General features: G+C 37.6%; 2 protein-coding genes across 4 annotated transcripts; one reads left to right on the top strand and one right to left on the bottom strand.

Annotated features, from left to right (window-relative positions):
- Window positions 1-1,352: 1,352 nt before the first annotated feature.
- On the top strand, window positions 1,353-2,840 carry LOC113312541. The gene is made up of 3 exons (XM_026561289.1): window positions 1,353-1,976; window positions 2,221-2,482; window positions 2,557-2,840. Exons 1-3 carry the CDS (start codon window positions 1,353-1,355, stop codon window positions 2,838-2,840), a joined length of 1,170 nt encoding a protein of 389 aa, XP_026417074.1.
- A 3,039-nt stretch (window positions 2,841-5,879) lies between these two features.
- Window positions 5,880-13,626, bottom strand: LOC113308250. 3 transcript variants are annotated; one of them, XM_026556737.1, is made up of 18 exons: window positions 13,470-13,626; window positions 12,354-12,846; window positions 11,708-11,799; window positions 11,249-11,413; window positions 10,755-11,145; window positions 9,956-10,074; window positions 9,788-9,860; window positions 9,487-9,707; window positions 9,340-9,384; window positions 8,788-8,872; window positions 8,384-8,575; window positions 8,090-8,184; window positions 7,900-7,969; window positions 7,654-7,806; window positions 7,089-7,211; window positions 6,674-6,844; window positions 6,517-6,576; window positions 5,880-6,434 (listed from the first exon to the last, which is right to left on the bottom strand). In XM_026556737.1, the coding sequence occupies exons 1-18, from the start codon at window positions 13,511-13,513 to the stop codon at window positions 6,300-6,302; spliced, it is 2,727 nt and encodes a 908-aa protein (XP_026412522.1). In that variant the 5' UTR covers window positions 13,514-13,626; the 3' UTR covers window positions 5,880-6,299. The 3 variants fall into 3 exon arrangements, with proteins under 3 accessions (XP_026412522.1, XP_026412523.1, XP_026412521.1); XM_026556738.1 differs by having other exon boundaries at window positions 8,788-8,878; window positions 12,354-12,792; XM_026556736.1 differs by having other exon boundaries at window positions 8,788-8,878; window positions 13,470-13,625.
- Between the last annotated feature and the right edge of the window lie 2,349 nt (window positions 13,627-15,975).

Raw genomic sequence — 15,975 nt, 5'->3', positions numbered from 1 at the left:
CAAAAATACTGTTTCTGGCGGTATATAACTTCTTTCGCCAGTACTTTTAGAGGTGAATGGGTTGTGATGAGGGATTTGAACCTCACTTTGTATGTGCATGAGAAAAAGGGGATTGGTTACTTCAACAAATCTGAAGAAAAAGATAATTCATCTCTTAGGATTGGCAGGTTTAGAAGACTTGGGGTTCATGGGATACAAGTTTACATGGACTAATAGAAAGACTGGAAATAAGCTGACTGAAGCAAGAAATGATAGAGGGTTGGCTGGCTACGAATTTTGCGACTGCAACAAGAAATCTATTGTCAAGCACTTGGTTGTTGTAGGTTCTGATCATTCGCCAATCATGCTCAATACCAACTATCAAGCAAACTCTGGCCACAAACCTTTCAAAGTTTTTGGAATTTGGCTCAATGAGAAAGAATGCTTAGAAATCATTTATACTACCTGGAACATTCATGTTACATGTAGCAATGCTCACAGAATAGTCAGAAAACTCAGCACAACCAAAAATAATATCAGGCTTTGAAAAAAATATTCATTTTGGAGACATCAGAACCAACATCATTAGAGCCAAAAACAATCTAGGAAAAGCCATTTCTAAACAGAATCTTTTAAACAGGTCCCAAGAAATAAGACAGAGAGAGGAAACATTATCTCATTGGTACAAGTTGGAGGAGATCTTCAGGAAGGATAAGAGCGGTGAACATGATATTCAGTTGGGGGATAGAAATACCGGTTACTTTCACACTAAATCCGAATAAATGAAGGGGAAATAGGAGTGAAGCAATCAAAGACCAGAATGGAAATTGGGTGGAAGGAAAAGCTTGCGTAACAGCAACAATTACAGAGCACTTTAGAAAGGTTGTTACTACCTCTAATCTGAGACCGAGCACTGACTATCTAAACATGATGCCCTGAGTAGTTAGTTCTAAAGACAACATTGTGCTTACTCATAGTCCTACTTTAGAGGAGCTGAAACAGGTTGTTTTTTTCATGGAGCCCGACACATCTCCGGGCCCAGACGGTTTTACTCCAAGGTTCTTTCAGAAAATTGGGAAGTGGTAAAGGAGGATGTTTTCAATATGGTCACTAGTTTCTTTACTACTGGGTTCATTTTGAGGGAAATAAATGCTACTTGTATATCCCTAATTCCTAAGATAGAATTCCCGCAGTAGGCTAGTGACTATAAACCCATTCGTTTGAGTAACATTGTTTACAAAATGATTTCCAAAACTCTAGCAAATAGGTTAAAAGTTCTGCTGCCTAAGATTATTTCTCCCTTTCTGTCCGCTTTTGTGCCGGGTAGGCAGATTTCAGACAATGTGCTCATTGTGCATGAAATAATACACACTATGAGGGCTAAAAGGGTTAATGAATTCCTAATGGGCATTAAGGTTGACATGTCAAATGCGTTTGACAGGGTCGAGTGGAATTTTATGTTAGATGTCATGAGAAAATTTAATTTTTGTGAGGAGTGGTGCAACCTGGTAAACCAGTGCTTAAGCACTGTCTCTTCTTCAGTGTTGGTTAATGGTGTAACGGGGTACCAATTTGTCCCTTTTAGAGGCCTTCGGCAAAGCGATCCTCTATCGCCTTACCTCTTTATATTGTGTTTGGAAGTGTTTTCTAGAGTTATATCCAATGTTGAGGATTCTAATGTTATTCATGGGATAAAGATGGGGTTTAATGCTCTATCAATATCCCATCTTCTTTTTGCGGATGACCTTCTAGTCTTTTCTTCTACCAACTTTCTAGAAGGCGAGAACATTTTGAAACTCTTTACTAATTTTAGTAATGCATCCGGGCAGTTAATAACTTTTGAAAAGTCGGGGATATTTTTTAGTACCAACTCTCACCAAGTCACTATTGATAGAGTCAGCAATACTTTGGGAGTTCGTACAATAGCCCTGAATGATAAATACTTAGGTTCACCCTTGTTCACTCACACTTCTAAAGTGAATTCTTTTCAAAATGTGGTAGTTAGAGTAGAAAATAAGCTTCAAATCTGGAATCCAAAAAAAAATCTTGTGATGCTAAGGCCACCTTGATACATACCTCAACAACTATTATTCCTATGTACCAAATGAATTTTTTTAGGGTTCCGGTTGCGGTGAAGGACAAGATCAACAAGATCCAAAGAGATTTTTATTTGGGGAAAGATGTTTCCATTTCTAGAGGAGTGTAGGACATGGGGGGTTGATCGGTTTTCTTAATCTGCAGATTTTCAAAGATGCGATGTTGGCTAAGGTTACTTGGAGACTAGTAAAATTCTCTAATACTTTGTTGGCGCAAGTAATGAAGCACAAGTACTATTCCTATCATAGCTTGCTCAACAGTGAGATACAGTGTCCTGCGACAGCATCATGGGGGTGGAAGAATATAAACAAACAAATGCCGAAAGTTCGAAACAACTCAGTTTGGGTGGTGGGAAATGGTAAAATGATCAGAATTTGGGAGGACTTATGGTGTGCTGAAGTGGAAGGTACTTTATGACCTATTAACCAACAAAGTAAGTGTTTCACATTTATTGTGAGTTACTGGATTGTGCTGGAGAAGAGGGGAAAAGGAACATCACTAAGTTGCAATTCTGCTTCCAAACTGAAATGGCGGAAATGGTTAGTATAATAAGCATCAGTAAGGATAGAGAGGATCAACTGGTTTGGAAGTTGGAGACTAAGGGAAAGTTCACCACTAAATCCCTTTATAACCAAATTGTTACAACAGGTCAACAAGTGCAACAACATGAAAGAGAAACCTTGAGAACGGTCTGGAGTTTGAACACAATGCAGGATAAAAACGTTTCTATGGAAATGTCTCCACGAGATCCTGTCGCTCAATGAAAGAATTGTAAGAATCATTCCAACCATAAACAAGTTGTGTCCAATATGTGGACAACATGATGAAACTCTAAACCATAACTTTATGTTTTGTGAATTTACTTTAAGCATTTTCAATAGCATTGGCTTCAATACTGATTTTTTTCTCAACAATCAAGTGCAATTCTTGGAATGATTTAACAATTGGTTTACTAGAACCGACATCAGGGAGAGGCGAGTCCCTAACTACCAGAGACTATGGCCACTATAATGTGGAGGATTTGGAAAACTAGATGTGATCTAGTGTTTAGGAAAGACAAACCAAATGTAGCTAGAACCAAGTATAATATCACTGCTTTAGTTAAAAATAATGACAGATGCATGAGGTATTTACATAAGGAGAAGGAGATTACTATCTCCAACTCAGACAACATAATAAACCCACCCATTTTAACAGTGAAAATTAATGTTGTTGTAGTTTGTGATTTGATCAACAATAATTGTGGCATTGCTCTGACTACTTCTGATCATACATGGCTATCTCAGAAGAGAAGTGTGTCCATGCAGCAGGAATTGGCCGAGAGGAGCTAGAGGGCAAGGCGACTTCACAGACGATCAAGTGGGCAAGAGATTTGAACATTCATATAGTACAAATCGAGGGTGACGACTTGAAAGTTCTTGAAGCTACTCGGAAAGAAGTAAACAAGATTGCAAAAGCTCCAATCAGGTTACAGGAATGATGCAATTCAAACTTTCGCTTCATACAAAACTCTTACTATGATCCCTACTTTCGAAAATAATGTTGCGAGGAATCTAGCGGTTGTTAGTCTGTTGGAAGGTTTATCTAGTACCTGGGATGGTATTTCTTTTTTGAACTTTATGAACCACCGTCAGGGCATGCAAGATCAGTATCAGATCTCTATGTGACTTCAGGGATACCCTGTTTTCTTCTTTAAAAAAAAAAAAAAAAAAAAAAGCCGATCGGCTCACTAAATCTAAATCTTACTTTTGAATATCAAATCAATTTTCTTGGTCCCTATATTGAAATCGCCCAGTGCTACTTGATTTCAGTATAGCTAACAATGCCTAGTGGTTAAATAAAATTGGATTTTGAGAGAGTGGTTCAAGTCACAAGTTAACACAAATTTGACTGTGAGTTAAAGGTTGCATATGTATCAACCTTCAGGAAAGTTCAAATCAGATACTACGAAAATCTGTTCCCCAAAAATATGCTATACTAGGTTATTAAATCGTTAATCAAAGCTTTAAAGACATAATTCACTTGATGGAGAGATCTCGATTCTATATTATCCAATTGAAAACTAAGTTGAGGTACTTATAAAATGGCCCAACTTCTTAGAATTGATATTTTAAATTGAGGTTTTTGGAGCTAAATGCTTGTTCAGGTATCTAAAAAGCACTTTCATTGGGCTAAAACTTACAACGTTTGAGCGGAGACTCGAACTCCTCAGCTCAAACTACACGAGTACTCCAATGTTTGAGCGGAGACTCGAACTCCTGAGCTTCTCCTTGAGAGTCAGGCTCCTGGCCAACTGGACTAACCCCAGATGGTTTCTGATAAGAATATAAAAACAAGATCAGTAAAGATTTACTCTGCCAGTCAAACAAGATCAGTAAAGATTTTTATCTTCCCATATCCATTTGGATATTATTGTTCCAATCAGCTATATGGGTGATAGATTCTTGGCTAAAGTGGTCAAATTCTTCATTTCCTTTTTAAGGAAAGAGTTGCAAAAGAAGCTGGATGTCAATTACAAGTTGCAACAACAAGCAAGAGTCAGACTGGAGCTTGATTCGATAACACAGTTGGGTATTAGTTTGACCATTGAACTAGAGAATAAAGGACACCTTAGTTAAAAATAAAATGCTGAATCAAGTGGTGAAAAAAAGCCGTTTTTTCTTTTTTTACAGATGAGTGATTGATAGACAAATCTTGGAGGAAAATGTTGGGGGCAAATAAGAGGTAAGAAGCATTTTTGAGTATTTTGTATTGGTTTGGGTCTCTGCTGCAAGGTTCTTTCTCTCTTAAGTGCCTTCTTTCGGTCCCTCTGGATAGCCGTGGCTCTGCCTCTTCTGCTGTTGAAACATCAAATGTTTTAAGAAACATAATACTGTCATTTCGCCATGAAATTCTCCTGGGGCGTTAATAGCATTTGTTCCCTAATCAATTGAACATATTTTTTTTTAATATAGCTCTGATTTGAATTCAGCAGATTTATACTTCCAGTTTAGAAGTGCGTTCATTGGCCAATATTGGGACGAACTGGTCAAGCTCCAGTCCTTCCAGGCTGCGGAAGTATCCTTATAGTTATAGCTGTAGGCCTCTCACTTGGGACTCCTCCAGTCCAGGGTAGATTGTGTCGGAACATACGCGAATACGTTTTACATCCATGCATAAAAACACAATCACACGTACTCATTGAAGTCAGCAACACAATTTTAGATTCTGAATATTTATTGAATGTTTAAATTTTCTTTCTGCGATATTAGTCCAAAACACATGCGTGGCAGTGTCTGATTGTAAACCCAGAATATAATAAACATTGTCCTTGGATCTCACATAGGAGTCGGGTTCAGAACAACGTCTGATCTGTTATCCGTAGCTCAATGTTTCAACTTCCAACACTGTATATAAGAATTCTAACTGTCGACTTGAAAATAGCAGAGCACATGTTTGGTTTCTCTCTTTCAGTACTACATTATTCTGAATGGAAAAGTTAATAAGAACTAGAAAACATAGGAGTCAAATTTATATGCATTCCAACTTTACCAACAAAAACATTTACCGTTGAATGGATCATGTGAAGGTAACAAGACTAAGCATTCTAATCTTAGTCGTAATCATATACTCCACATTGTATGATTATGACTAAGATTAAGAACAAGGTCAGTTGTTCTACTTAGAGAGTGATTGAAGGAGATTATGAGCAAACTCGTCAGCTCTCATCTCTGCTCCATTGGCAGACAGAGAGGTAGAGAAGGAAACACTCATGAAAATGTAGAAAACTTTCCAGGGAACAACTACCAGAAAATGCAGAAGGGAAACGGAATGAAGGTGTTCATTGCGACTCTAGTACATAACCAGAAAATAACTATACCAGGGTGAAAAAAGAACCATGGAATAGCATGTTTATTTATAAAACAATTGAAGTGGTGAAAGATGTAAAAGAGAAATATACAGTTTATTACATATCTGGCGGAGTTTAGGAAAGATGGTGACCTCTAGGTCTACAGGGAGCCAGCACACCAATTCCTTCCCCAGGACATTGCAGCCATTGGCGTCTCCCTGGAGTACCAGATATATGGAACAAGCGTGTATATGCCCATCTACTATCAAAAGATCACAGAACTGAGGAAGAAGAAGAAAAACGTGTAGTAGCTTACCAAAGAATGAACTGATCCATTGATATAGAAAGCTTGTCATGTGGAGAAAAAAATTCATCATATCTCTAAATTAATCAGTTATAGGTTGTCGGAGCTCATGAGGCTGTCCACTTTTACATTGTCATTCGGTTTCACTTCGTTGCGTTCCATCTCCTTTACTTTCTCAAGCTTCCTCAAGAGATCTAACCTTTCTGGTCCATACGTCGAAGGGATCTGCCAAACACAAGGCAATGTTTATCTCAAGGATATGCAACATCTTGAGGAAAGATGCGTAAATCATTCAGATGTAACATACCAATGATGGAACATATCTTTTGATAGCAGCTAACATAGCCGCATGTCCGACTGCAGTAACCTGCAATCAGAATATGGTTTTCAGTTGGAGGCTAATAGCAGAACTGGTGAATACACGGGAAACATTGAAATAATGGGGACAATTTGTGTGCACAGACCGGAAGAAGCATAAGAATGCCAATAGGTATCACTGATGCCAAGTCTGTTACAGTTCTTCGGAGCGCTTTGCTTTCTTTTACAGTCAGTTCATCTCCGGTAAGAACTCTCTGTAGCAGCCCCATAGCTGTGGATGTATCAATTGCTAACAGCTGAGTTCCTTGCCAAACATCCTGCTCAAACAAAATAAACAACCTAAACATGTCAGCTCTGTCAGTATAGGGATATAAATAGTATCTGTCCATGTAAGTTTACTTAAAGACTTAATGCATGGAAAAACTGACTTTTCCTAAAGTTTTTGACATTTTCAATGACTCTACAACCAAACCATTTGTCATCTGTTTATCATTTACCCATCTACACCAGCTGAACTAAAGATACCAGACTGGCAGACTCGATAGTGAAATATATGTGTACCGTGCCAGCTTCTTTCATCTTGTCTATTGATTTTCCAATAAAACTTTCTTTCTTCTGAACCTGAACTAATCCACCATCTGCAGCTTTCACATAAGTAACCATGCTTCCTGGGCCAGCAACGTCCTGATAGAATGGACACAAATCTCAATATTATAGTTGCTCATGCATGATGCATATTAAATAGGTTACTAGAAAAGTAACAGTGTAGAAGAAATCACCAAAAATATCAAAGGTAAAAGCTTAAAGATTTAAATGCGTTAAAAAAAATTCAATAAAAACAATAAAAAAAAAAAGAGAATTAGGAGGGAGGAAACGGTTTATAAGTGGGAGGACATTTCAATAAAAATAGAGAAACAATGGAATTTATACGCTAAGCTGCCACTGTATGCTAACGAGATCTATTTGCAAACAAGATAACAGATTTCATGTGGCTTCTAACTAGTCTCTCAACTAAATGAATCGTACACTAAGCTTATCACACAACCACCAATGAACGAGAAAAGAAAATCTCTTTTATTATCTTTAATGTCAGCAGAACATGTCAAATCAAGATGCCCAAATTTACCTCCTCATTCTCAGATTGCTGGCTACTTCTCTGCACTCGATTTTCAAGTTCGATTAGCTCATTCCTTAGAAGTTCAAAACGTCGAATTTCATTCGAATCAGAGTCTATATCACCCGTACTAGAAACCGCAGCTCGTCCTAAACTTTCACCTTCCTGCACAATGATGAACGTTTCAATTTATCAGCGATTTTGCTGATAAGTGATTATTTGCTATTTTGCTGCATAGAAAGGACCCTCTGCGCATACCAATGATCCAGATTCTGTCTTCCTTTCCGGCACCAACATGCTCCACAAACCACGAGGGTTATCAACAACCCTGAAATAGGCAATGGCAGTACAAACTCTGTAAATTAATCGTTTATGAACAAAAGAGATAAACTACACCCTTAAGAAGATAAATACATGCACATGAAATAAGCAAGACTGGGCAACAAACCTATCTGCTTGGGTTCCATCTCTAACACTTCCCTCCACATTATCACTTATTTCGTTTTTCCTCTTGAAATATTGTGAACTATTTTTAACTTCTTCCTGATTGATTAGCAGAAAAAAGCCCATCAGAACATGCTATTATAAATATAGAAGGTCAAATGAAAACAGCAAAGGCCAGAGAGAACTTCTTCTTCCCTCAATAAATATGACGAGAGAGAAACTAAAGTGAACATTAAGATACAAGCAAAAAACAACAAATAGCGTAGATCATGTGCTTAAACAAGAAACGAATAAGAACCTGCTGAAGAGAAGCCGCTTTAGCCCTGAAAGACGCTTCCAGAAATTCGGCTTCTTTTTTTAGCTTCCTTATCCTCTCAAGATCAGAGCAAGCGGCTTTTAAATGCTCTTTCCCATGATCAGAGCTGGAGACATGCAACTCTTGAAGCAAATGCTCTAACCTTTTTACAGCTTCTTCAACATTCTCCAGGGCCTGAATAAACCATTCAAAGGTGTCAGAAAGCCGGTATGTAAGGAAGGCAAGAAGATAGCGCACAAATAAGACTAAAAAAACATTTTTTTAGAAGGTTACCACCATCCAGAGACGGATTGACCATATACCATCACAGCATCATTTGATCAAAAATGAACAAATCCAGACATTTCTCACATATATTAATATCAGTATAAGAGGGTGATGGCTACCTCGTCAAAAGAATCTAGCTCTTTCTTAGTCTGTGAATAATTTCCGGAGACAGTTCTCTGATTCCCCACTACATTCTCCTCCATTCTGTTTCTGCAGCAAAATTTAGAAATGTTGTACATATAGTTAATCATGAGAGTTGGGCTAACAAATACCAGCTTTCATATTTGGAGGTTGATTACATATATGAGTCGTATAAAACCAACAGTATCAGTAGAAACAAAAAGGAAATGTTAGACCAATCCGGAGGGCCAAAATCATAAACAATGTTTGGTCAAGGCTGTCCACTCTTCAGTTTTCCACTTAGATATTAGTTTGGACTTCGAATGAATCAAGTTTACACGTAGTATCAATCATACTGCTCTTGACAGAAACTAATAAACAAAACAAACCACTGGAGTTTATTTGAAGGACCCCGACCTGATCCAAACCCAACACACTTGATGAAGTAAAAGATAGATAGCGTGGGCTGCATTAAATTCTTAAATTTAACCCAAAATATTATTGTCTAAAGAGGAATAGATCTGCAGATGAGTTTACATCAATGAGCTTACTTCAATACTCCAAGCTCTTCTGTGCACGCTCTTAACTTGTTGTGCCTATAAACAGAATATAAAAAATTTAGAAAAGTTCACCTATTCAATAATGGGTTAGAAGACTAAGAAATACAGAACGGTTAAACCTATACTTAGTTTTATTACCCTCTGGAAAGAAATGCTGCTGATTTGATATTGGTAGGGTTCTCCAACCATTTACTGTACTTGATAAAGCTTTGCATCCAGTAAGAGGACACATCCAAAACTTGGGGAACTGCTGCTGCATTGGGAGGTCCTTTAACTTTACTGGTGTGGGATCGAGATCGTTTTACTGCACCTTCCTCTATTGGATAGAAAGGAAGCCACTCCAATTCTTCACAAACTACCTGTGAGTTTTAAAACTAAGATCGTACTATTACAATGATAACTATTAACTCAAACGAGATTAATTAAAGATCACGCTAACCTCCACATACAGTTGATAAGAACTTATTGATGAGAGCTGGGGATAGTAAAGCACACTACCCCCTATGAGGTACCTGAAACAAGTTATTGACGAGACGGAAACACGTCAAACAAACAAAAAACAAAAAAATACTTTAAGAGGAAAGTACAATTGGAGAGTGAGCTATACCTGATGAAACTCTCAAGCGGATCGTCTAGGACATCAAAGTTATTTTCAAACAAAAACGACTGTGTACTTCTTCCTAAAGCAATGAAGAATCCAAATATTGCCAAATCCTTCTCAAGTACCTGTATACACAATCAGAAAACTTAAGAACTTGAATCTACATGATGAACAACTGAAGTACTCAAATCAAATAAGTTTCAGGAATAGGAGGCCACGTCCTAGTTTATTAATCAATGTGATTTTGCATGTTCCTACAAACAACATTATAAGTTTATAATACCAGAACAAGACCTAATAAACGAAGTTAAAAAGACGAAAATGAGAACTACATAATCAAATTAAAACACATTGTGTATAAAAAAGATGAAAGCAAGGGTTGGGGAAGTGAACTGCGCGAAATTAACATCACCAAAATGTAGCACAACTAATGGTCGACATGATCGAGCATGGTAGTCAAACAAAATTCTTCATGTCAATCAAAGAAATATACTTCAGAAAACAATATCCATTTACCCCGTTCACACGATTCTAATGAATGTTTACTAACATAAACATGCTTTCTATTTTTATTTATACACTGGTATACAGTAAAACAATACAGTACCAGAGAACATGTAATACCAAATGCAACTGTTCATTGTTTTTATTTTCTTTGGTACTGCACCAGAATTACCTTTAACAATAACTAAGCACTGTAACATCATAATGGGCATAAACCAAATTTTTTCCCCTCGTGTATTAACCTTTTAAGAAGCAAGAAACCCCTTGGAAAAATGTAGAGTTAGTTCAAGATATTTCTAACCTCGATACTTTCGCTTGTAGTTAGCTTAGACCAAATTTTCTCCCGATCAATTGCTCGCTGCAGCTGTTGCTGGATAATTTCCACCCAGAAAGCAAGCTCTTCTGCCCCTTTGTCGTTTACTCTAGACGATGCAGCTCGTGGGCCAAAGTGAACAAGAAATTCTCTGCGTAGACCGATATCCTTAATGGAATAATAAGCTTGTCGTATTGGAACAAAATCAACCAGCATGTCCATCAATCTGCCAGTTTCATCGGGAATCAAGGAGAAGAACTGAGGACAAGAGACTTTTGCCGGCCCAAGTTTTGTAATTGCAGCAACGCAGGTGAGAGCAAGCATGAGAAGTGATATGTCACTAGAGCAGCCTGCAGCCAATTTTAATCCTTTTCCATATCTGTCAGTAGGATAGAAATTGCATTCTTAGTTTTCGAAGCAGTATCTTCCATGCAAATGTAAACCCTCTAAAGTAAAAAAATAAATTATGAAGTATCGCATACATTGAAGTAGCTGCAATGAAGCGTGGATCCCTTTCGAAATAGTTAACAAACGTTGTGACAACCATAGGTAGTTGATCTGACCAAAACCATTCATATGCCTCTGGTTGTTTCGCTGACAATTCATCTTTTATTAAATTTTCCAAGGGAGCGCATTGCCTAAGTAAGCTGCACCAATGTAACATGTGTTCATAAAAAAACTGAAAACCACTGCTACATCCATTGTCATAAAACATACTTAACCAGTCTGGGCATTCATCGAATTAAAATAACGAATATGATCAACAAAACAGGTAACTCAAAAGGTCAGTAAATTGAAGTTTATCAAGCTGTACAAAGGAAATTTGCCTATCCTATTATGTCATCATTTACCAGTTCCAATTTAAAGGAGAACCACATCTGTTGCAGCAGATAAGAGTTACAGGAAGGATCATCAAAGATTAAGTTAGGGGTTTTACTCACCTCCGCTGAACAAAAACATTAATATCCCTGTCTCTTTGGTCCCCACGAGATGAAATCTCGCTAGCTGCTTGCAGGAAAGAATAAAGGGCAGCCTGACAGAAAAAATTGTCAGACAAGCTACCTACAACATAAAAGCTATCAAAATGTGACTCTACCACGTCACATGCCACAAAGTATATCTACATGATGAGCTCGCTACGCAAGCTTTAACAAGAGAAAATTTGAGTGCAGGAACAAAATTGCACACTTTAGCTTCTCCTCAGGGTAATGCATTAGAGATAACAGGATTATTCTATTTTTATTATCAATCAGAACATGCTAAATTCATCAGAAGAATCTCAGTCATCTATATAATCAGAATCAGAAAAAACATTTATTCTGAGAGGAGGCAACTAATGTCTATTCATTTGCCATGATAAGAGAGGTAGCAACTTGAGTTCTTTAATTTTATGACTAAAAAACCATTGAAGGTGATTTGGAAACTGGGTTCAATAAAGTTCAAATCAAACATAACAGCCAGCTTTGTGATGCTACAAGATGCATGTGCAAGATATATTCTGGAAATGCAAGTATTGGTGATCAGTAGTAGTAACTGTGGCATGCTAGCAAAATGAAAATTCCAGCATAATCTAGCTGATAGTCTGACCTGGTAAGATAGTGATTTGACCCATGCATTTTTGTCAACACCAAGCCATGCGGCAGAGAACCAAGAGCTTTTCAACAAGGAAATCTGCTTTATAAGTCCCAACTCAAAGACCCTTGCTGCATCATGTAATGACTGGATCAATCCATCACTATAGTCTTCACCTTGCAAGGATTGATCCAATTTGATCCTCATTTCCTCTACATCACCGCCTGGGCTTGATTGAGAAGTCCCATTAACTGTTACACCATCATCAGAAGAAGCCAACAGAGAGAAATCTCCTTGTCTTTTCGGTTTACAAAACGTGGGACGATACTTTCTAAATTCAACCCACCTACCACAGTGAGTATTCTTATCATACTCCAACAACCCATGCCTCATACGAACTCTCTTCCTCGGTGATCCCCAGCTGCATAGTAGCTGGTTAATATCAACCACTTTCCTGCAGAAAAAATGGATTCTGATTGGCTTTCTTGAAAAACATGGATTTGAAGTGCTGCACAGACATAACATCCACAAATCACACTTCTGAAAAATTGTAAAGCAAGAAAATCTCAAATGGACTAAGCCGTTATGGCTTTTCAATGTTAGCTTTTTTACAGTGAATGGGTGATTCACACTTGAGAATGAACAAATTGAGTTTGTCATCATCCAAAAGGCAATCGTAACTTCCCCTACCAGGTGGGAATTGCCCTATTGGCCAGGGGCTGACTCTCATACTCTAGCCCAGCAGTCCAAGTCTCCACACTGATCCTTGCTAAAAGTAAAAATGCCCCAACAAAATCTAAACCCTCACAGCTCTCATCTCTTGTCCCAAAAATATTTGGATAAAAGAAAAATAACTAACCTAGAGGACTTGATGATTCCCCTAAAGCGGTTCAACACCTCAGATTGATATGTGAATAAAACTACTCATTCTGATGCCTACAATCAACTGTAAAACTGGACCTAGTGCGAGGAGATCTATGCTAAAATCTAATCAACAACAATACTTCACTAAATTGACACTATAGACTGAATCACAGTAAAATTAGATAACAAAATTCAGAAAGTAAAATTCAAGCAAAATTCAAAAAACAAAATCCAAAAAGATAAACGAATTGATGAAATTAAGATTACCTGGAAGCGATGAAACTATGATTCTGCTGTAATTTAATGTCCATAAGAAGTTGTTGAGAAAGTTTCTGGGACGGAAAAGAAAATGTTGGGGAATTTTTAGGCGGGATCTTAATAATTATTAGTGTTATAGGTATGGGTAAGAGAAGAACAAGTAGTGACGTGGTTGTTATCCGAAGACGTGGTGAAATAAATGATCACATAATTTATCGTTATTCTCTATTCCACCCTTCTTTGTTTTGTTTCTAGTTCCCGACACGCTAGTATGGTAACGATAAAGCCAGTTTTTAATTTGGGATTACTACTCTTCACTAGGTTTGTTTGTGGCAATTAGGCTTTGCTTGGTAAATTTTGTGATTATCTATTTTATATTTACGCTACGCGAGTTATAATCCTAAAGATGTCACTATCGGTTCACAACAAATTCATCAAAATAAAAGTAACACAAAAACTCAAAAAAATAAAAATAACGTAAAAATCCCCAAAAAATAAAAGTAACACAAAAATCCCAAAGAATTTGATGAAACCAATTTTGGTTTGATCATAAAATTTGATGAAACCAATTTTGAAATTTGAGGTTTTTGTATCAAGTTTTAAAAATTTGGGGATTTTGTATCAAGTTTTTTAAGATGGAGATTTAATGGATCCCAATATTTTAGTGGGAATGTTATAAACACCCCTACTATCTATGGATCCTCCACAAATACCCTTATCCATTATGTTTATACCCCTCGCATTTTTTAAGGAAACCAATTTTATTCATATTCCCATATATGACCTCCATGTATTAGACTTATCAACGCTTTATTTTTAGTTTCAGATCAGATGAAATTAATCTCTCGATTCTCTTTCAACCTTCTTCGAAATCACCACCACCCATCCACATCCACCACCTCTGTCGTGAGAGAAACATTAAACCAGAGAGAATCGAAATCGTGTGAGAGAGAAAGATTTATTCGCTGCAAATTTCATCAGATGCAGAAATTAAATGTTCTTCTTCTTAATTTAAACTTGTTTATCACTGAATTTGAAGATTTAGGAGATGCAGAAATCAATATCAGTTGAAGATTTAGGAGATGGATCTGATTTTAGATTTCAATTTCTGGTAATTTTTGGTTTAGATTTGTTTTTAAGATGAGTTTCGATGATTGAGTCTCGCTGTTGATGAAGGGGATCTGAGATTGTGGTCGAGAATCGATGAAGAGAGGAAATTTTGAATCTGTGATGGAAATGGAACAAGGGTTTGAGTTGTTGTTTGAGCTCATGGAAGAGATGGTTGCGGTTGCTGTTAGAAATGGAATTCGAATTTATGAATATCTAGGGTTCAATTATGATGCCGAGAAGATAAATTGAATTGAACAGTGGAAACTGGAATTGAGGTGCTGTTTTAGTGGATTAATGGTGAAGCTGAAGGCTCGGAGCATATAACAGTGGAATTGGTGAAACTGGGAAACTGCAGGTTGTTGATCGATTGAAGGAGGAATTGGTGTTTTCTGTTATAGATTTCTAGGTATGTATGAAATTGCAGGAGGAGCTACAAGATGGAGTTATGGGTCTGGTAGATGTATGAAGAAATGGGTTGGTCTTTGTTGCAAGAGTTAGCAATGGAATGTTTGTTGCTTGTCTGGTATGGTTTATGAAGCTGCAGAAGATGGTTGTACTGGTGAAGATGCAATTGCAGGTGGTTGTCACTGGTGGTTGAATCTGGTGCTGCAGTTGTGTGACAAGATGCAAATGAGCTGGGACTGGTGGTGCAGATTGTTGGGATAGTGGCTGAGTCTGAAGATTCAGATGGTGTTGGTTTGATCGAGTTTTTGAAGGTGGACAGTGCTGTCGGATATGATGTGCAGGTTTGTGTGTTGAAACTGGAAATTGCAGGTGGACTGTGGAGTGATGTTGGAGATGGTGCAGCTATGCAGTGTTGCAGTTGAGGTGAAGCTGAGAAAGAATGGTTATGAATTTGTTACTGCAATAAGATGAGGTGTTGGTGGCCTGAATATCAAAAATTGAGCTTCAAGGATATATGTATGTTAGGAGTTAACATTGTTGTTTGTAGTGTTGGACTTGATGGTGAAGGAGATGTCAGGAGATAATGTTGGTGGAAACATAGGATTAGGTGGTGGAGCAGAGGTACTTCTGTGGTGGTGGTGGTGGAATTGGTGGAGGTTTGGTGGTGTAGGTGGTAGACGAGAGGTGGAGGGGGAGCTAGTGGTAGAATCGGGGTAGGTGGTGAGGTTGGAATATGATGGTAGTTATACAAGAGTTTTGGAGGATGATGCGGTCATATGAATGTGATGATGGGTGGATGCACTATGCTTGTGAATAACCTTGGTGATATACAACTTGTTGATGGCAATGCACTATGTAAATTTCTTGGAACATATACAAAACTTGAGCTAGTTGATTCCCGCTTCTCTGTTTGTTTAAGAAGCTTGTTCAAGTGTTGTTCTTGCTAGTTGAGAAACTTTTGGAGGCAACTTGAGAAAGTTTTTTCACTTTTGGAATCAAG

The sequence above is a fragment of the Papaver somniferum genome, chromosome 9 (assembly GCF_003573695.1).
Source record: "Papaver somniferum cultivar HN1 chromosome 9, ASM357369v1, whole genome shotgun sequence".
Classification (NCBI taxonomy): domain Eukaryota; kingdom Viridiplantae; phylum Streptophyta; class Magnoliopsida; order Ranunculales; family Papaveraceae; genus Papaver; species Papaver somniferum.
This window is presented reverse-complemented; position numbering and strand designations above follow the sequence as displayed.

Coding starts and splice junctions, on each gene's coding strand:
- LOC113312541 (XM_026561289.1), top strand. CDS start 1,353: ATGAGGGCTAAAAGGGTTAATGAATTCCTAATGGGCATTAAGGTTGAC. Junction 1,977..2,220: donor TGAATTCTTTTCAAAATGTG/GTAGTTAGAGTA, acceptor CTTAATCTGCAG/ATTTTCAAAGATGCGATGTT. Junction 2,483..2,556: donor ATGGTGTGCTGAAGTGGAAG/GTACTTTATGAC, acceptor GTGCTGGAGAAG/AGGGGAAAAGGAACATCACT.
- LOC113308250 (XM_026556736.1), bottom strand. CDS start 13,513: ATGGACATTAAATTACAGCAGAATCATAGTTTCATCGCTTCCAG. Junction 9,385..9,486: donor GCAGCATTTCTTTCCAGAGG/GTAATAAAACTA, acceptor TTCTGTTTATAG/GCACAACAAGTTAAGAGCGT. Junction 6,435..6,516: donor AAAGATATGTTCCATCATTG/GTATGTTACATC, acceptor TGTGTTTGGCAG/ATCCCTTCGACGTATGGACC.